Source organism: Balaenoptera ricei, chromosome 8, assembly GCF_028023285.1.
Source record: "Balaenoptera ricei isolate mBalRic1 chromosome 8, mBalRic1.hap2, whole genome shotgun sequence".
In the NCBI taxonomy this organism is placed as follows: Eukaryota; Metazoa; Chordata; class Mammalia; order Artiodactyla; family Balaenopteridae; genus Balaenoptera; species Balaenoptera ricei.
The window spans coordinates 34784779-34806326 of record NC_082646.1 but is presented as its reverse complement, the minus strand read 5'-3'; the positions used below and the strand labels follow the sequence as shown (position 1 = coordinate 34806326).

The window sequence follows — 21548 nt, the reverse complement described above, 5'->3', positions numbered from 1 at the left end:
TCATTGGTTTCAGCTTGCCCTTCAGCCTTGTCAAGATCTCCTGGAATGTCAATTCCATCATCCAGCCTTTCAACTTTTTGTCTACTAAAAATTATATAAATTTGCTTTCTGTGACCAATAATGTCAGTCTTTTCCCTCAAGCCAACTAGCATCTTGACCTAAGTAGTCCACTTCTTATTAATATTTCCAGAAAGTACAGCAACTGTCTTTCAAGAATAACTTCAAAAAGAAAAATAAATACCAGTGTCAGAAACTGAACCAGGAGTCTAACATATGCTACAAAGTATCAGCTGTCAATTCTGAGTTGTTCCTTGTTTTCCCTTTAAATGAATACTGTGAGATCATCTCTGAATCTCAGACGCAAAGGTTATCCAGCCAGTTGTTCCAAGGAAAATGCTTTTATTCATAAAATTAAAAGTTAACATTCTTCGTTTAGGTTTCCAAGTGAAAAAGGAAAAACTTCCAATGTTTATATTAAAATATTAGTATGAGGAGAGTCAATTATTTTTGATAAAGAATAAAATGAACATTCATTGTATTTAATCCTCTTACATAAAATTTAATGTTTTCAAAGTTTAATCTTCAACTGAAGTGTCATATCTTGCTTAATATGTCTTCAGTAGGAAATACCACTTCCATATAAAACACATGAACTCTTAATGAAGAGTTTAATAGTAATCATAGTTATCTGAAATTTATTAAACATTTCCTATGTGCCAAGTGCTGTAATATGTACTTTAAACATACTAACATTAAAAAAACCTATAACATATAGGCTCTTAGCTTGAGGTAAAGGTAATGTCCAAATGATCATTCTTATTTTAAATCAAATATTCAAAGTGAAATGTAATTTATTTCTTATAGCATTATGTTATAAGGTAAATATCAATTAAATTCGAAAAGAAAAAGTGGAAAATCAAACTCTTCTTTATCTAAGGTTTAATTCACGTGTTAAGACACTATATTTCTCCTTGGAACATTTCCAGGAAATGAAGTGATTCAGAAGTTTTGAATAACTCTCAGTGCTGTTGAATTACCTCATATGCATTTAAAATGATCATATGGTAATTTGTATAGTGCTTCGTAGTATTTCAATTGATCATCCTATCAGCCCCAGTATGAGGAAGCCAAGAAGACATCCCCTGCCCTAGAAGTGATATAAAACTGACTGCAGATGCTTCGCCAGATCACTGGAAGAGAACCAAGCTTATGGGCTACCAATGGTTTTGTATAAAGATTCCTTGAGCCCTCTTTTCTTGACACTCTCCACATGTACACCCTAGGTGACTTCATGCATAGTCAGGGCCTTATGAAGATTGCTGAAACTTTATCCACAGCCTGGCTTCTCCCAGGGGTTGCATTTTAGTGGACATCTTCAACTGGAAATCCCATGGGCACTTCAAAGTCAATCACAACCCAAACTTACCTACCAGCTTTTCATTCTCCCAGTCTCAAGCATGATCTTCCCTCTATATTCTTCCTCCTAGAGACTTGCAGTCACCACCTAGTAATCCAAGGCAGAATCCACAGCTCTCCCTTTCCATGTACAATACATCACCAAGTTCTTTGAAGCGTGTCTTTTAAGAAGCTCTCAACTCCTTTCCCCACGCCCTGACTTCTGGTCCCATGTTCCTCACAGGGATCACTTCAATTGTCTCTCAGCCTCCACACTCACCCCTCCCCAAAGCCACCCTCTACCTCACAACCACTGTGACCTTTCTAAAATGTGATGGATCACATCACCAACAGCTGAAAATCATCCTCTGGCCATGTCACCACCCTTTTCTCCCATCACCCACATCCATAAGTGAACCTGCCTTATAGCTGGACCTAACACATGACTTTGCAAATGAGCTGCCAGCTGTCGACCTAGTTTTGCATCTTTGCATCTAACATTTTGCATCCATGCCTTGTAGTGTCCTTACTCCCCATAAACACTCTGTAGGATTAACATGTCCTTATCTTCAAAGTCTCAGATTGAACATACTGTTCAGGGAGGCCTCCTTCGCCCCGTCCACACCTCACCCCATTCAGATTTAGATGCCCAATCTATGTGTGTTCATAACACCCTAATAGCTCCTCCGTTACAGTATGTGTCACATAGGTTTTCTTTATTGATTTACTTATTGACCTGCCCCTTCCCCCCAGACTTAACTTCCTTGACTATAAAGACTGCATTTCATTCACTTCAGTATCCTCATTACCTAATGAGGGCACTTTGTTAGACAGCTATTAGGTAGGTAATAGCTACTGACTTTATTCATTCATAAATATCCAATTGAAATATCTTCCATTTGCATTATATTTAATGACAAGCCATATGGATGATTGAGTCTAAAGACAAATAGCATAGTAATTAAGACCACATTCCCTCTGTTTCACTTACCATCTGGGAGATCTAAAGCAAATTAATCCTCACATTAATGTTGTAGTGTAGACATTATTATATGACAGACTGGACCACTAAGGCACAAACAGAGTGCGTGATATGATGTACGTAAAGTGATTTGAACAGTTCTTGGTACATAACAAACGTTCAATAGATGTGAGTGACTACTACCTTCAGTTCCTATTAAATTGCAATGTAAAATCATGTGGTTATTTTTAAACTTGAAGTCACAGCTCTCCTAAAACACGAATGGCAGTTTTTCATCACTGGCAGGGTTTGATTCATACTATCCTGTTCATTTTCTTCCTGGGTTTTTCTTGGAAATCTAAAAAGCGTGTGGCATGTGAGAAGACTGTGGTACTGATAATGAACCCAAGATAACTGTGCTTTAAAAACAACAACAACAAATTCATGCTGTGTGGAGCATTGTATCATGCTGTATACGTCTGTATAACTGATGTGTGAGGGAATCAGTGTCATTCAGTCCTACTGCTAAGGCTGTAAAAATAAATGATGACAGAATAATCAGTCTTTACCTATTACCCAGGAAATAATGAGCATCTCCATCCATGAGAAGCAGGAGGTTTTCATCCTGAACAGCTGTTTTGCATTATCTGTGCTGGTTTCATTAGGAAGGAGTTTGGTGCCTTCAAATCTGTCAGCTGCATTCATGACTAGTAGTCCCAGAAAAATGGTGAAGGAGGCTGCATGTGCTACAAACTTCATGAATGGGCCACGCATTATCTTCCCCATCTGCCACAACGCACACCAAAAGAAAATCTTAGCTTTGTTCTGTACATTTTGCAAAACACACATGCGTATACACAAGAATAAATATCTGTGCATTCCAATGGTCTCCTAAGATAATTATGTACCTTTATATAACTAATAATAGAAAAATAATTCCTTATGCTGATATAAAATTTTGGTCACGTTGCTCAGCTACATATGCTGATATTCTGGATTGATAGTTAAATAAATTAACTTCTATTCAATGACATTTAAGTTCTTAAGATATTATATATAATACTGACAAAATATTTTATGAATATAGTAATGACAAAAGGCAGAGCATAGTATCACCACTATTCATAAAAAGAAAACGAATTTAGTGGGTGTGAAGTATTGAGGAAGCAGCAATGAAAATATTAACCTGAATCTGCTTTGCAGTGTATACACCCTTGGTTGATATTTGTCTGCTGGTTGTCCTCATGTTTCTCATATTTCACTGACATGGGTGCAAATCAGGCTTCAAGTGATGCTGTAAATGGAGTAAGAGTCAGGAGTACCAAGAAGAGAACTCCCAGTCCAGGACAGGACAGCAGGGCAGTTCCCATCACATACTGGAAAGATGTCTTGGAATGACACTGGACTGAAAAAAGTCCAAGTGTCTGTCTTTTTTTTTTTTTTTTTTTAACGTCTCTAAATCTTTAAATATGGGATAGGAGCAAAAGGTTAAAACATTTGGTCTCGCGTTGGGAAGGGAGTTTTGAGGAAGAATGGGTGAATTCACTGGAGTTGGCCCAGGCGACGGAAACCAAGTAGGGGGTGGGTCTCAGGTGCAGAGGCTGGAAACGGGGACTCAAGGGGACCAGTTTGTAAGGGTGGCTGTAGGGTCTTCAAACCGTTTTTTATATTTTCAAAAGCCTATTGGAAATCACTTTATATTTGCTGTTCATAGGCTTCGGGAAAAGTTTTAAAAAAAAAGTTTTGTGGGATTTTTTGGCTAGAATTGCATCAGTGTGGTAAAAAATGCAGATTGGCAATTACATACATCTCTGGTCACATAACCAACACATTTTAGGTTCAGGTTCCAGTTTCATTCCCTCATTAGCTGAGTAGCAATGAGTGAATTTCCTAAATTATGTGAAAGTCAGATTCTTCATATGAAATTTGGAGACAATAAAAGCTCTTGTGCATCTACAGTACAGGAATCATTTCCATCTAAGATGCACGAATCCTAGCTGGGCAGAGGGATGGTGTGTGCCCAGGATGTGTCTCAAGGGCTCTGTGTATCCCCTGTAATGGTAAACAAAACTCAAATACATGTATGCAAGGATTTTTTCTTAGGAGAGGGCCATTAGCTTTCGACAGCTTCTCAAACGAGTTTATTATTACAGAAAAATGTAAAAATTAATAATAATACCACCAACACTTGGCCAGTACTTGTATGTACTGTTTTAAATGCTTTACCCTGTTAATTTCATGATATAATTACAACAATACAAAGAGGTATATGCTGCTGAAATGCCCATTTTATGGATGAAGAAACTGAGGAAGTGAGGTCCAGAAACTAGCTTAAAGGTCACACAGCTTATAAGTGGTAGAGCTGGAATCTGAACCCAGGCATACTTGTTTGAGTTAATGTTTCTATTTGGTTTACAAAACAAGTTCATATTTTCTCATTGAAGTATATATATATATATATGTAAATTCTTAGAGAACAAACGGTTCTAAGATTTTAAAAAGCTAAATGCTATAATGGTAGGAATGCAATCAATGTTCTCTATTCCTACACACTTTATCTGTCTATATGGTTTTCAAAATCATAAAAGTTAGAGCTAGGATGAATCACATAGTTTAGTCCCTTCTCTCTTGATATTTAGAATCTTAGGCCAGGCAGAATATCAGGGTGTGCATGTGCATGCGTGCATGCATGTTTGTGTGTGTGTGTGTATGTTTATCTAGATCAATCACTCTATCTATCTAGTTTTAAGCCAATGGATCTATACAGTTAGATATATTGCAGACCCAATCCAAAGTTACTTTGTAAAAGGTTGCTGTAAAAATGTTGTCCAAAAACCATACTTCCATAAGTAAATGCTCATTAGATTGAATCAAAGAGTATTTTTTGTGTTTTTTTAAGATCTTGTTTAAATAGAACTCTCAAATAAAGTTAAAACAAATGGGAGAGAAAGTAGGTTTGATTTTTTTTTGCCTATTGTCCTTAGCAATGTTTTCTAAAAAAATATGGACTACTAAAAACTGAACATTAATGCGACTTTAATTTCTTTTCCTATGGTGTGCCACATATACAATTTTAATTCTACATTTGCTTTATATACAATTTATTGTAATCATGGCTATTTAATCATGTTTTATATAAGATTTAATCACGTGTACAAGATTTATTTAATCATTTATTGCAAGGTTCAATATCTTCCTGGTGAAAAGAGCTATTATTATAAATATTAAACTAATTTTTTAAAGTTCTCAGTTTATTTGACTGTTGAAAACTGGGATTGGGGCATTGACTATTAGTAGTAAAATCCATGGAAAACTTATTTATTCCCTGCTTTGTTCAGGAGAGAATCAGAGGCGGCCTTCAAAATACAAAATTACGAAAAACTCAAGAGAGCACAAATTAAAATAGGAGAAGGAGAAGAGAAAAGGCTGGAGACATAAAACGGGGTGACAATAAAGCTACCCACATTAGAGTGTGCCTCAAGCCTGAGAGGTCTGGAACTTGAGTTCAGCTGTCTGGACACATCTAAAGCCAACGTTCAGTTATTCAGGGCACGGTGTCTGATCTGCCCCTCGCTCCTGACCTGCTTCACCTTCCTTCTTCCCTGGGTTCCTGGTTCTTACACAATACGACTCCTTTATTTTATTCAGAAGGGAGAGAAGAGAATCAAACCAGGGACTTTTGTTGCTTACTAAATATATACTACCAAACGTAAAATACATAGCTAGTGGGAAGCAGCCGCACAGCACAGGGAGGTCAGCTCAGTGCTTTGTGACCACCTAGAGGGGTGGGATAGGGAGGGTGGGAGGGAGACGCAAGAGGGAGGATATATGGGGATATATGTATATGTATAACTGATTCACTTTGTTATAAAGCAGAAACTAACACACCACTGTAAAGCAATTATACGCCAATAAAGATGTTTAAAAAATAATAATAAATAAATAAAAATTTAAAAAAATAAAACAAGTAAACACATAAACAAAAAACAAACAAAAAGTTGGTTGACAGGAAACTAAAATGGTGTGTTTGGATAGTCATATCTTCTATTTCTTATTACAAATCATTGAGAGTTGTGTTTCTCTTTAAACTAAAGGAGATTCTGGCACCACTCAATGGACTTTAGGAACTGAAGTGAGTTATTCATTTTAGTAAAATTTGCCATCTATATATTCTGTAACGTAAACAGATTTCTAAAAAAATAACTGTAAAGAAACATTGAACAAGGTGAAAAATTGATGCACCTGGAAAAATGACTGAAAGTAAGCACTGAAAGAAACACCTGCTTTTAAATATTATATCATACTCTTTTTAGGTATTTACTGATGATCAAATAACTATCAAATACCAATAGTAGCAGAAAAGGTTGAAGATAGCTTAAGCCAAAATGATTTGAAATCACAGCATGACCTATTTTTACTATAGTGAGTATAAAACACATTTGGGTTATGGTGGAAAAAGAGAACAAGTAAGGACAAAAAGAATTTCTTACAGAAAAGAGCAGACTTGAGGAAAGAAAACCAAACTTTAAATAGAAACAGGGACTCTGTCAAGGTGCATAGGCCTGCAATTTGATCTCGCTTAATTTTCATGGATGCTTTGGAATTTTTTAATATTTTAAATAATATTTTAAATAAAAGCATCAATATAGCTTGAGCAATCTCCCTCCATTTAAAAAAATCAATTCTCTAAAACTGTAAATAATATTTATATATATTACTAAAGGGAAAAATGTAAAATAGATTTTATCATCATGCTTCAAACATTAAATAACAGTAAAATAGATTTTAGATATGAGAAAAAATACCTTGACAGTGCCCTTTTAATTTGATTATTTGCCTCAGGGTTCATAAACGAGGATGGAAAACAGATGCCAGAAAGAAACATGGCCAGGGAAGAAGAAATAGTGAAGGAAATCAGGTTAATTAGGATTCAATCAAAATTTAAGAAATGTGCAACTCTAAGGACTGCCAAAACTAGTCTGTTAAAACACCAAACACTCTGGAAGGCATTATGCTTTTGAACTCACTGGATATGGGGAGGGACAATTATTCACTTTAGAAGAGATATTATAATTTAACTGATCACAGGGTAATAACAAGGATAATTCAGAGCCCCCCCCCCACCGACTTTTAATTCAGCTTAAATCTCTGAAGACCCAGGAAATGTGAGTAGAAGCAGAACAGAGACTACATACATAGATGTAGCCTATGTTCTAGTAAGGAGAATTAATTCTTTTTTCAAAGTGAAATCTGTCATTCCTATGAAAAAGGAAGGAAAAGAAAAATCTAGAAAGAAAACTTTCTAGAAAAAAATCCATGCTATAAATTTCTAATTCTAGTAAATATCACTATTTTCATTTTATTTTCCTCCTTTATATTTTATTTATAAATATATAAGGCCAACTTTTGGCCTTATATATTTAAGGGAAAAACATTTATGATGACAGATTTTACCCTCAGGAAAAAATGCCAAGTTTCCAGCAGTTCCTATCATCATCACTGGAAGTAATTATGAAGTTCCCACTATGTGAAAAAGGCTTTAAACCAGCTTCCTACCATGAGCCACTTACTAACATTCCTATAAGGTTAAATCACCAAATATATGACTAATTAATAATAAGAAAATATGTTGGTAATGGTGATATATGTCTTTGCACCCACATGCTACAAATATTTGAAAATGAGTCATGCCCAGATTTAACAACAGCAAGTGATTCAACTGGCATATCTACATGGCACATAAATAGATGGTCCAGCAGACATTTCAGCCACATAGCTTTAGAATTATTTCAGCCTGACTCTAAGAGTTGAAACTTAGACAGTTCCAGAAATGTGGCTTCAAAAACATGAAGAATAAGATTGTTGGCAATGCAGGGCGGACAAATCTCTATGCCTGTTAACAGAATGACAGGTTAACATTTTCCAAACTTCTTCTGTCGCACTAATGAAAGGCTAGGTCCATCTGAACAAATTAATTTCATCAAATTCTGGGCAGAGTTTGCCAAAAACAAAAAACCCAAAAAAACAGGCTATCTTTGTTGTCAGGTTACAATGTACTCTGTCCTTAAAACAAATAGTCTTCATTGAAACAAGCATTATAGTAATATTTACACAATTGTCCTTTATTTATATTAAGATTTATCTGGTCATATTCACTAAAATAAATAAAAAACAAAACCTTTCATCTCAAATTTTGCCAGAGGAGAAATAACAAAAGGAAACATGTTCTTTTAGGGTGTTATTTGAGATTATCTGCTCAATTCATACCTCATCAAAAATGTAAAAATATATGCATAGGCGTAACTAGAGAGAAGACAAATAGGAAATATACTGAGGTTTTCTTTGGCATATTAATAGTGGTAATATTACAGGTGAATTTTCTCTTTCCATTGCTTTCTTTATTTCTTATAGCAAATATATGTTATTTTTATAATATTAAAAACAATAAGATTATTTAAACCCAACTCTGACTTCCCTGAAACTTTTATTTGGGAAATAGAATTTTCTTTGCTTAACTGGCTCTGATATATAAACCAAATACACTTCTAGGAGATAACAGAGGTGCAGGCCTCACAGACATACCTTGCTGCATGGAGCAAACCAGTAAATGAGAGCCAGGAAAGGCAGTCCGATGGCAACGGCGAGGACCACAAGAAACTTGACTGCCGTGGTCTGCTGCCGCAAACCGGAAAGATTCTCATACCATATGGACAAAAGCTGCTGTTGACAGTTTGGATGAGCTACAAACTAGGAGGGGAGTGACAAAACATTTAACAGCTTGATTAAAGATTCAGCATAAACTCTTTTCTTGCATTCTAATATTATGTTCTGTTCTTGCTCATGAAAAATATTGTTAGAATTAAAGAACAAATGTAAAATATGTAGTGGACAGGTATCAAGCAAGATGGCAGGGGGTTCTAATATGTATTACATAAATTCAAAGATTCCAACTTTTGCTTTATGACTAATGGGTTTTCTTTCAAAGCATAAACAAATTTTGGAAATTTAATATTGGAAAAAGATTCATCAATATTTTACAACAGGACTTTTATGTTTTGCCCATCTAGAAGGAGTGATATAAAGATCCTGCTAGATCAGATGTCTAAATACTTTTTTTTTTAAAGTATACGACCTTTTCTGCACTGACCTAAAATGCTAAACTTATTTTATACTAGGCTCCCATTTGCATATGGGTCTTTTTCTGGACTGCCTATTCTATTCCACTGATACTTCTTTTTATTCCTGCACCATAAACTCTTTCAATTAACAAAATTTTATAATTAAATTTCACTCTTTATTTTTCAGAATTTTTTTATTCTTACACATTTATTGCTTACAAATGAACCCTACATATGACAGAGAGCTGCATTATTTAATATACAAAAAGCAACAACTCAAAATAATAATTGGTAAAGAATATTAAAAATTAGACAAAGGACAGGTTATATAAAGGAACTAAATATGTTTCTTAAGGATGGTTAACCTGGAAGATAATTAAATCAAGATACAATGTTTGTCTTCTCAGAATGGTAAGGTTTAATAATACCCATTATGTAGCACAGGGAGATCAGCTCGGTGCTTTGCGATGACCTAGAGGGGTGGGATAGGGAGGATGGGAGGGAGGCTCAAGAGGGTGGTGATATGGGGACATGTGTATGCATATGGCTGATTCGCTTTGTTGTGCAACAGAAACTAACACAGTATTGTGAAGTAATTATACTCCAATAAAGATCTATTTTAAAAAAAGAAAAAAATAATAGTACCCATTATGAGTGGAAGAAATTATCCCTCTCACACACTGTTGACATGTGTAAACTGGTGCACCTTTTTTGAAGGGAAATTTAACAAATGTTTTGAAATAACAAAAAAATAAAGAAAATAATAAACACCCTTAAATAGTAAACTGACTAAATGAACATAACGATATAAATAAACATAACGATATGCAGCCTTTGAAAAGATTAAGTGGATGTTTATTTACTGATATGTGAAGATGTCCAAGGTATAAATTTATGGAGAGAAATATAATATTGATTAACTACTCTCCTTTAAGAATTGAGAAGACAGAAAGAGGGCATGTCTATATTGTTTGAAAGCTTACCATAAGTCTGTGTTACTTTTATTAGAAAACCTACTTTTAAAAACTGTTTTTTGTAAAAGATATCTTACATAACCTAAGAAAGCAGTCAAGGATAGGGGGCACCACATGAAGACAGAGATAAAAATACTCCACAAATAAAGATGAAGGAGATTCAAATGCTCTAAAGAAGGAATAGAAGGCATTGGTCTGGAATTGGAATATATTAACAAATGGGAAAACCGAGTTGGGTCTTAAATAATGATGTTCCTATCCTATAACAAATGCTTTGTAGTTTGAACACACAAAGTCATTTTTATATCATTAGTTAAGTAAAAGAAAGCGTCAATCACTGCATACACAAGTCTAGGTTTTAAAGACTGGCATTAGTGTAGGTTAAATGCCTCACAACCAGGCACTTAGAATTGTTAGAGAACCTACCTAGTGCAATTAATTAGAAAAACCCAGCTCAATCTAACTTGCCAACCCTTCATCCTGATTTAGCACCAATAAAAACTGAAATAAAGTAAAAGGGGCTTCAGGCCTGACCTTACTTTTTTTACGTCATATTTAATGGCAAGTTTTAAACGGCTGAGATTTGGACGACTGTGATCTCCACCACTGTGGTGTACTTCAACATCCCCGTTCAGAATGGCCTCTACTTCTTCGGTATTTCTGCACAGATCGAGGAGTCCAACAACAAAATCTTTGCACTGCATTGACAGTTTTTTGTAGTCATTCTAGGAAAGACAAAGCAAAGCAAAAAACAATAATGTAGAAGTAGCAAATTTTACTATGTTATGCTGCAGAATTTATCAGTGATTTGACAGTCTGTAGAGGAAAAAAACTCTATTTGTAGGTTTACTATTCTTTTAACATCTTCAATTGCCGTTCTGCTGAGTGATCTCTGAAATATCCTAGCACAATAAAGATTTTCTTTATATGCTGAAAGAGGAAATTTGTCTAAAACATAACCAAAGTTATCAAAAAGTACTGCACTGTGCCAAACTCATCTGCTGATTCAGGAGAAATATAAAGTAAGCAATGTTTCCCACAGCATGCTCACACTATTTTGAATACATATATCTCTTATGTTCATAACTTCATCAGCTAGGCACATAATATATATTTGCTAGACAAAAGCAAACATATATCACTTATCTATTTACTAAATTGTTACCGAGGAACATTATGTACCAAACACAGGGTCAAAAGATGAGATCTAATATAAAATCTGCAAATTGAGATTCTTCTCTTTGGAGAAAAGGAAATTTAATGAAAATGCTTTCACTGTAATTTACTGCTGATGAACTAATGGTATTTTGGGAGGATTTAGAGAGTACAGATCATATTTAAACACCAAAAACTCATTATGAACTTACATACACCATGCATTCATATCTTCATTCAGGTCTTTCTGATATTTCCTTCCTCTTTATTCTCTTACATTGAAATAAGGCCATTTATAACCCAATATTAATAAAGAAAACCTATTAGCTAGAACTTGTTGCATTCCAAGTGGATCATATTAATCTTCACAGTTTCCTTGATCACTTAGGTTAAATAATATGCCCAAGATCATGCGGCCACTAAGTATCAAAATGAGGCTTTAAACATAACCCTGTTTATAACCCTCTAAACCCTTTGCTTATAAGAATTGTGTCACTTTGTCTTTTTGTAGAATGCTTCTCTATTTTGATCTATGAAGAACTGGGAGGCAAGCCAGGGAAATACTAGTCCCATTTTGCACATCAAAAAACTAAGGTCCCTTGAGGTCACTGCCTCCATGGCATAGTTTACTCTTAACGCCAGCTTTGCAGGTTCAGAATTAGTTGTCTCCTCCATCTTGAAGCCACCATTGTGTTGTAGGATAAAAAGATTCCTTGCAGGGGGAGTTAAGATAAAAGAGAAGTAGGAGGACGTGGAGTTCATCTCTCCCCACGGATGCATCAGGAATACATCTACAGATGCAACAACTCTCACAGAATACCAGCTGAACACCAGCAGAAGACCTTCAACACCAGAAAGGATTATAAAGATCCCTGAATAACTGGGTAGTATGAAAAAAAGGAGGGAGAAGGAGGAGGAGAGGAAGCGGTATGGGACCTGCACCTCGGGGCAGGGGAGCTGAAGCAGAGGAGAGATTCCCAAATTCAGGGAACCCCCCCCACCCCGACAGGGAAATCGATTGGGACAAAAGGGAAAAGCATTTGAGGCTGTCAGAAGAGGGTGAAGTGGCCGATCTATGGCAGACGGGACAGAGTGAGAAATATACAGGTGGTCTGTACCACAGTCCTACGTGCCCCAGACTGGGACGTGTGTTCACAGGTGTGCAAGGGGGCTGGGAGCTGGACTGTGGGGATTGGAGAACAGACCCGGAGCGAGAACTGCTGTTGGCTGTGGGGAGACAGACTGAGGGGACGGGAGGGAGGAAATTCGCAGCAGGGAATACCTATGGAGGAAGACTGGACTGCCATGGAAGCAGGGCACTATTGCTGAGTCACACACAGGGGGAGGAGCCACTATTGTAACCTCTCTCTCCCCACACACCGGCACCAATAAAAGAAGCCCTCTCAGGGCTGGCCCTCACACGTCTTATGCTGAACACCAGAAAAGGTCCTCACTTGGGCCATGTCTCTTGTGCCCGTGGTCGCCAGCTTCCCTGTGCATTTGGCGCCACCAGGGGTCCTGTGATCCAAGCAGCCATACCACCTCTGCGCCCGGTCCTCACAGGGGCAGACCCAAGAGTTCCAAGGCAGCCTCAGGACCAGACTCCTGTGGGTGGACCACAGGGAGAGGTGGGGATACAACCAAAGCTGAACCTCAGGAACAGGGCGACTAAGGAAGAAGATCAAAAATCTTTCCATCAGCTGTTCAAGCTGCAGATTAAATCCCCATGATCAGCTAGGTAGACCCTGTGTCTATGGAATATCTGAGCAGACAATGAGTGTTCCCACAAATGAAAACAGTCTAGCTCTGGCAGCTGTGGACTTTGGGGGCCAGCACACGCAGGAATTGGGCCTGATAGAGTCTGAGTGGTTCCCACAGGGCCCACAGCAGGTCCAGAGACCAGCCCAGAGGCAGAGGAGGGCCTCTTGGGGAGGCAGAGGTGGGCTATGTCTCACGGTGTGTGCAAGGACACTTACAGTGGAGACCCCAGGGAAACATAATTATTACTATGAATTTTATCATGTTTTCATTCATTCTGTTGTTGGTTCTGGCTTTTTTGTTTGTTTCTTTTTCTTTTTTTGTTTGTTGTTATTGTTTTAGTTTTTTTTTTATTTAGTCTTTTGGGATCTTCGTGTTTTATAACTTTTTTTAATATATATTTCTATATTTACTTTGCTTTTCTGTTGTTCTGTGTTCTTTTCCCTTATTTTTTTTCTTCTTCTTTTTCCTTAATATATTATTTATTTTAAAAGTATTTCCATTTCTACTTTGCTTTTCTGTTGTCCTGTGTTTTTTCCCTTTTTATTTTATTTTATTATTATTTTTTTAATCCTTTTTATCGGTTCTGTTTCCTTACTTTATTCTTCAGTTGGCACACTGCTTTGGTTTTGTGTTTTTGTTAGTTTTGATCCTAATTGTTTGATTTCGCCTTTGAGTTCCTCTATTTGACTGGTTGTTCTTTGCTTTTTGTTTTATTTGGTTCTATTTTTATTTCTTTTGTACATGTGTGTGTTTCCTTGCTTCTGTTTTTGTTTGATTTAACTTTTTACCATTTGTCTTGGGTTTTGTTCGTCTTTTTTTTTTTTTTTAATCCCCTTTATTGTGGGAACGAGTGACGTGCAGGGTCTTGGTTCCTCGACTGGAAGTCGGGTCTGAGGCTTTGGGGTGGGAGCACTGAGTCCAGGAAGCTGGCCCACTAGAGAATTCCTGGCTCCAGGGAAGATTAATCACTGAGAGCTCTCACGGAGGCCTCTATCTGAATCCAAGGCCCTGTTCCACCCAACTGCCAGCAGTTCCCAGCGCTGTACGTTTCACACAAAACAACAAACAAGACAGGAACACAAACCCACCCATCAGCACACAGACTACCTAAAGTCATACTAAGCTCACAGACACCCCAAAACACACCACCTGACATAGCCCTGCTCAGCAGAGGGAAAAGACTCAGCTACACCCACCAGTACCAGTCCCTCCCATCAGGAAGCCTACACAAGCCACTGGACCAACCTCTCCACTGCAGGCAGAGAACAGCAGGAAGAGGAACTATGAACCTGCAGCCTAGGGAAAGGAGACCTCAAATACCGTAAATCAGACAAAATGAGAAGACAGAGAAATATCTTGCAGGCAAAGGAGCAAGATAAAAACCCACAAGATCAAATAAATGAAGAAGAAATAGGCAAACTATCTGAAAAAGAACTCAGAGTAATGATAGTAAAGATGATCTTGGAAATAGAGTAGAGAAAATACAAGAAATGTTTAACAAGGACATAGAAGAACTAAAGGGCAAACAAACAGTAATGAACAACACAATAGCTAAAATTAAAAATACTCTAGAAGGAATCAATAACATAACTGAGTCAGGAGGATGGATAAATGAGCTGGAAGAATGGTGGAAATAACTGCCGCAGAGCACAATAAAGACAAAGGAAAGAAAAGAATGGAGGACAGTCTCAGAGACCTCTGGGACAACATTAAGTGCACCAACATTCGAATTATAGGCATCCCAGAAGAAGAAGAAAAAAAGAAAGGGTCTGAGAAAATAATTTGAAGAGATTTTACTTGAAAACTTACCTAATATGGGAAAGGAAATAGTCAATCAAGTTCAGGAAGCACAGAGAGTCCCATACAGGATAAACCCAAGGAGAAACATGGCAAGACTCATATTAATCAAACTAACAAAAATTAAACACAAAGAAAAAATATTAAAAGCAGCAAGGGAAAAGCAACAAATAACATACAAGGGAATCCCCATAAGGTTAACAGCTGATCTTTCAGCAGAAACTCTGCAGTCCAGAAGGGAGTGGCAAGATATATTTAAAGTGATGAAAGGGAAAAAACTACAACAAATATTACTATACCCAGCAAGGATCTCATTCAGATTTGACAGAGAAATCAAGAGCTTCACAGACAAGCAAAAGTTAAGAGAATTCAACATCACCAAACCAGCTTTACAGCAAATGCTAAAGAAACTTCTCTAGGAAGGAAACAAAAGACAAGAAAAACACCTATGAAAACAAACCCAAAACAATTAAGAAAATGGTAATAGAAACATACATATCAAATATTACCTTAAGTGTAAATGGATTAAATGCTCCAACCAAAAGACACAGACTGGCTGAATGGATACAAAAACAAGACCTGCATATATGCAGTCTACAAGAGACCCACTTCAGACCTAGGGACACAAACAGACTGAAAGCGAAGGGATGGAAAAAGATATTCCATGCAAATGGAAATCAAAAGAAAGTTGGAGTAGAAAGATTCATATCAGAAAAACTGACTTTAAAGTAAAGACTATTACAAGAGACAAGGAAGGACACGACATAATGATCAAAGGGTCAATCCAAGAAGAAGATATAACAATTGTAAATATTTATGCACGCAACATAGGAGCACCTCAATACATAAGGCAAATGCTAACAACCATAAAAGGGGAAATCAACAGTAACACAATAATAGTAGGGGACTTTAACACCTCACTTACACCAACAGACAGATTAACCAAAATGAAAATAAATAAGGAAATACAAGCTTTAAATGACACATTAAACCCACAGCCAACATCGTTCTCAATGGTGAAAAACTGAAACCATTTCCACTAAGATCAGGAACAAGACAAGGGTGCCCACTCTCACCACTATTATTCAACATAGTTTTGGAACTTTTAGCCACAGCAATCAGAGAAGAAAAAGAAATAAAAGGAATCCAAATCTGAAAAGAAGTAAAACTGTCACTGTTTGAAGATGACATGATACTATACATAGAGAATCTTGAAGATGCTACCAGAAAACTACTAGAGCTAATCAATGAATTTGTTAAAGTAGCAGGATACAAAATTAATGCACAGAAATCTCTTGCATGCCTATACACTAACAACAAAAAATCAGAAAGAGAAATTAAGGAAACACTCCCATTTACCACTGCAACAACAAAAAAATAAAATACCTAGGAATAAACCTACCTAAGGAGGCAAAAGACCTGTATGCAGAAAACTATAAGACACTGATGAAAGAAATCAAAGATGATACAAACAGATGGAGAGATATACCATGTTCTTGGAGTGGAAGAATCAACATTGTGAAAATGACTATACTACCTGAAGCAATCTACAAATTCAATACAACCCCTATCAAACTACCAATGGCATTTTTCACAGAACTACAACAAGAAATTTTACAATTTGTATGGAAGCACAAAAGACCCTGAATAGCCAAAGCAATCTTGAGAAAGAAAAATGGAGCTTGAGGAATCAGGCTCCCTGACTTCAGACTATACTACAAAGCTACAGTAATCAAGACAGTATGGTACTGTCACAAAAACAGAAATATAGATCAATAGAACAGGATAGAAAGCCCAGAGATAAACCCACGCACCTATGGTCACCTTATGTTTGACAATTTGGCAAGAATAAACAATGGCGAAAAGACAGCCTCTTCAATAAGTGGTGCTGGGAAAACTGGACAGCTACATGTAAAAGAATGAAATTAGAACACTTCCTAACACCATACACAAAAATAAACTCAAAATGGATTAAAGACCTAAATATAAGGCCAAACACTGTAAAACTCTTAGAGGAAAACATAGGCAGAACACTCTATGAAATAAATCACAGCAAGATCCTGTCTGATGCACCTCCTAGAGTAATGGAAATAAGAATAAAAATAAACAAATGGGACCTAATGAAATTTAAAAGCTTTTACACAGCAAAGGAAACCATAAACAAGATGAAAAGACAACCCTCACAATGGGAGGAAATACTTGCAAATGAAGCAACTGACAAAGGATTCATCTTCAAAATATACAAGCAGCTCATGCAGTTCAATATCAGAAAAACACACAACCCAATCCAAAAATGGGCAGAAGACCTAAATAGACATTTCTCCAAATAAGACATACAGATGGCCAACAAACACATGGAAGGATGCTCAACATCACTAATCATTAGAGAAATGCAAATCAAAACTACAATGAGGTATCACCTCACACCAGTCAGAATGGCCATCATCAAAAAATCTAGAAACAATAAATGCTGGAAAGGGTATGGAGAAAAGGGAACCCTCTTGCACTGTTGGTGGCAATGTAAATTAATACAGCCACTATGGAGAACAGTATGGAGGTTCCTTAAAAAACTTACAACAGAACTACCATACAACCCAGCAATCCCACTACTGGGCATATACCCTGAGAAAACCATAATTCAAAAAGTGTCATGTGCCACAATGTTCATTGCAGCACTATTTACAATAGCCAGGACATGGAAGCAAACTACGTGTCCATCGACAGACGAATGGATAAAGAAGATGTGGCACATATATACAATGGAATATTACTCAGCTATAAAAAGAAATTAAATTGAGTTATTTGTAATGAAGTGGACGGACCTAGAATCTGTCATACAGAGTGAAGTCAGAAAAAGAAAAACAAATACTGTATGTTAATGCATATATATGGAATCTAAAAAAACGGTACTGATGAAACTAGTGGCAGGGCAGGAATAAAGGCACAGACGTAGAGAACAGACTTGAGAACACGGTCAGGGGGAAGGGGAAGCTGGGATGAAGTGAGAGAGTAGTATTGACATATATACACTACCAAATGTAAAATGGATGGTTAGGGGGAAGCTGCTGCTTAGCACAGAGAGATCAGCTCCGTGTTTTGTGACCACCTAGAGGGGTGGGATAGGGAGGGTGGGAGGGAGGCTCCAGCAGGAGAGGATATGGGGATATATGTATACATATAGCTGATTTACTTTGTTGTACAGCAGAAACTAACACAACATTGTACAGCAATTATTCTCCAATAAAGATGTTAAAAAAAAAAAAAGATTCTTTGCAGGGATCAAGAGAGAAAGATGTTGGAGAAATATGAGAGGCTCTGGATGTGAATCAATAGGTAATATTTGCGGGGGCACTAAATGGAAAACAGCTTCACCTTGGGTATTTGCAAAGCACCTTCTTGGGCTCCTCCCCATAAATCATGCCAAGCTTCACTTTGCTAACTGTAGGTTCAAACAGATTCTGTAAAATAAAATTAATAAAACAAATTCTGTCTTAACTGAGAATGGCTCAAACTACTTCTAAACAGGTATCTGGTCAGATAGTATAAATAAGGTCACAAGGAAACAGCTCTACCCCTTTCATGAAATAGTCAATTAAGGTCATGGGGAAGAACTTTGAGGTGTGGAAGTATCAATACATATGTTGTCCATGCCCACTATTCCATATTACAGTGGTTAGGAGCTTGGGCTTTTAAGGTTAGATATACCTGTAATCAAATCCCAGCTCTTCTGTTTTATAGCCATGTGATCTTAGGTAGCTTCAAATCACTCTATGAGGTAGGTGCTATTATTATTTTCATTTTACAGATGAGAAAACTAAGGCTTAGTGAGAGTAATTGTTAAAGAAATCACACACTGCAAAGAACATAGCAAGCATTTGATAAAACATAATTATTTTATTTATACCATCAAGGGCAAGATCTGAAAACAGGCCATTTCTTGACATTTGTACGTACCTATGGAGTTATGACAAAATTTAATGCATCTAGCCTTTCTTGTTTGTAGCACTCAATTCTAGATGTATCTTTAGTTCTTTTGGAGATAAAAATGTAAGACTCAAAACCAATACTCTCTAGAATTCAAAAAAAGCTCAGGTGAAATTAGGTATTTCAAAGGAGGGTATGACCCTTCAAGTGTAGAGTAACATTTTTTAGTAGAAACCACGTGGACTGAAAAAGTAAAGTACAGGAGCTCTGTGCTGTTTCATACCTTGACTTAAAAAATTGTTTCCAATTCACTGCTAATTCTCAAGACATATTCCAAGCAAAAACAAAACAAAACAAAAACCAACAATTAAAAAATAAAATAAAGAATAAGACTGCTTTTAGAAATGCATGCTTTTTTCACCTTGGGAATCCACTTACAAATATTTTCATATTTTAAGTTTTCTCAAATTGAAATGTAAACTCACTTAAAATGAGATATGGGCAGTTCATTAGCCAGACACAGCACTGTGATTTTGGTTTTTTGAAAAAGTGAAGCTGGCGGTTGATTTAATTCTGCCTTTGGCTCACACACCCACACCATACATTAATAAATTAGAAGTGGGTGCTTGCCTATTAACCTTTGAGTTATAAAGAGGTGACTGATAGTGGGTTAATAGAACAGAGTTTAGAGATTAATAGACATAAAATACCCTGTTAAAAGTATCCTGTCAAAGGGTCATCTTAGTTGGATTTTACATAGTAGAAGATATGTTATGGTGTGTAATTTTAATGTCTGGATCTATACATAGAATAACATTTGCTTTATAGAAATTAAGAGGGTGGGGGGAAATGCATGCCTTAATTCTCACTAATCAACCCTGTGGGCTTTGGAGAAGGGCAGACCTGGATTTGAAACTAGGTGCAAACACTTACTAGCTGCATGACTTTGGGCAAATTACTTAATCCCTTAAAGCCTCAAAATTCTCATGTGTAAAACAGGGGTAATGTAAGTACCTACTTCCTAGGGTTACTGTGAAGATTATATGAGATAACAAATGCCACTTCCAGGCCCAGGGTTGGGATGAATCAATGGCAATTATTATTGTTGTTGTTTCCATCATTTCATAAACAATATCCAAGTAGTCTCAGTACCTTGGCACAAAATTGTGCTAAAAAATAATAAAGCCATGATGGGATTCCTGGGGATAAAAGATATTTCCACATACTGAGGTATGGGTAAGTCATTCTAGCTTATACATAAGTTAACTTGAATTTTATGCTAACTAAAATAGCCTGTTTGTGGCCTGTCAAACATACATTGTGCACCTGCTTTAATTATTAAGAAAAGGGCACATTGACCAGAAGTAAAGAATGTCCATTTTAAAAGTAAAGATTAAATGCCTCTCTTCCTGGGAAGCCAATGCTAGTTCTCCTTCTATGATAAGACTCCCTTCCCAGGTGCCAAGGCCATACTGACTTGCTGTGTACATGCTAATCTTTTTTTTTTTCAAACCTTGAAGGAACATATCCCTGATTTGTTTAATGTTCTTGGTTCTGACAAGATATAATACTGTGCTGAAAACCATGCTTTTTCAGATCAGTTCCTCAGAGTTATCTGAGAGGCTGTCTTCCAGGCTATAGTCCTCAAATAAAACTCTTTTCTATTCCTATTGTAGATTGTTTATGGATTATTTTCATCAACATTGGGTATCACTTGAATGTACTGAAAATAAAATGATTATTCATTCATTCATTCTTTCAACAAATATTCTACAAATGTTCAGCAAGCAATCAGCAACTAGTGCTGTGATAGATACCGCAGTCTTACTAAGATGAGAGTTTGGTAAAATGAGATTATGTTCCTAAAGAGTAAAGAAAGTACAGAGTATCATTATCTATCTAGTGATCGAGTTAACCAGCCATGCTTCCTGGGACCATAAGTAACTCTAAGGCTCTTCAGAATAATTGTCACTCAATGGCACATTGATCATTGAGCCCTGTCACAGCTGATGTGAGGATGATTAACAAGCATTTTTACAGCACCTAATATGTGGGGTTGTGAGGGACATAAAAGGTAATCAGACACTACTCTAAAGAAAAGGTAAAAAGAGATGAAATACATTTTCAAACAAGAATTGAAGACAGATATTTTCCTAGTTTTGTCAGATGCTACTGACTTTTATGTTGATTGTTGCCACAGCAGTGGATACTTATTTAACTTAATAGAGTGTTTGATAACCAGGTTTTATCCTTTCCTTCGCATAGAAATTCTCAGGTCCCATTGAAGCTAGGAAGATTGAAGGGCAGCAATGAAGGTAAACAGGTGCTTCAGGGGCTGAGGTCTCTCAGGGTACAAACTGTTGCACGTAACTTCCATCCCTAACTGTTGACTTGCCTTAGATCTAAAATTTTGCCAGAATGGATTTTTTCTGCCCATCTATTTAAACTGATCGGAAATTCAAA

General features: G+C 36.6%; 1 protein-coding gene across 4 annotated transcripts in view; it reads right to left on the bottom strand.

The window, feature by feature from the left end:
* Nucleotides 1–21548, bottom strand: part of TRPC6 (transient receptor potential cation channel subfamily C member 6) — a 121238-nt gene that overhangs the window by 21423 nt on the left and 78267 nt on the right. For all 4 annotated transcript variants that reach the window (XM_059930529.1, XM_059930530.1, XM_059930531.1 and 1 more), the window contains exons 3-5: nucleotides 10988–11173; nucleotides 8939–9103; nucleotides 2926–3142 (exon numbers count right to left, since the gene is read on the bottom strand). In XM_059930529.1, the coding sequence (XP_059786512.1) occupies nucleotides 2926–3142; nucleotides 8939–9103; nucleotides 10988–11173 (568 nt within the window). The remainder of the gene's footprint in view (nucleotides 1–2925; nucleotides 3143–8938; nucleotides 9104–10987; nucleotides 11174–21548) is intronic.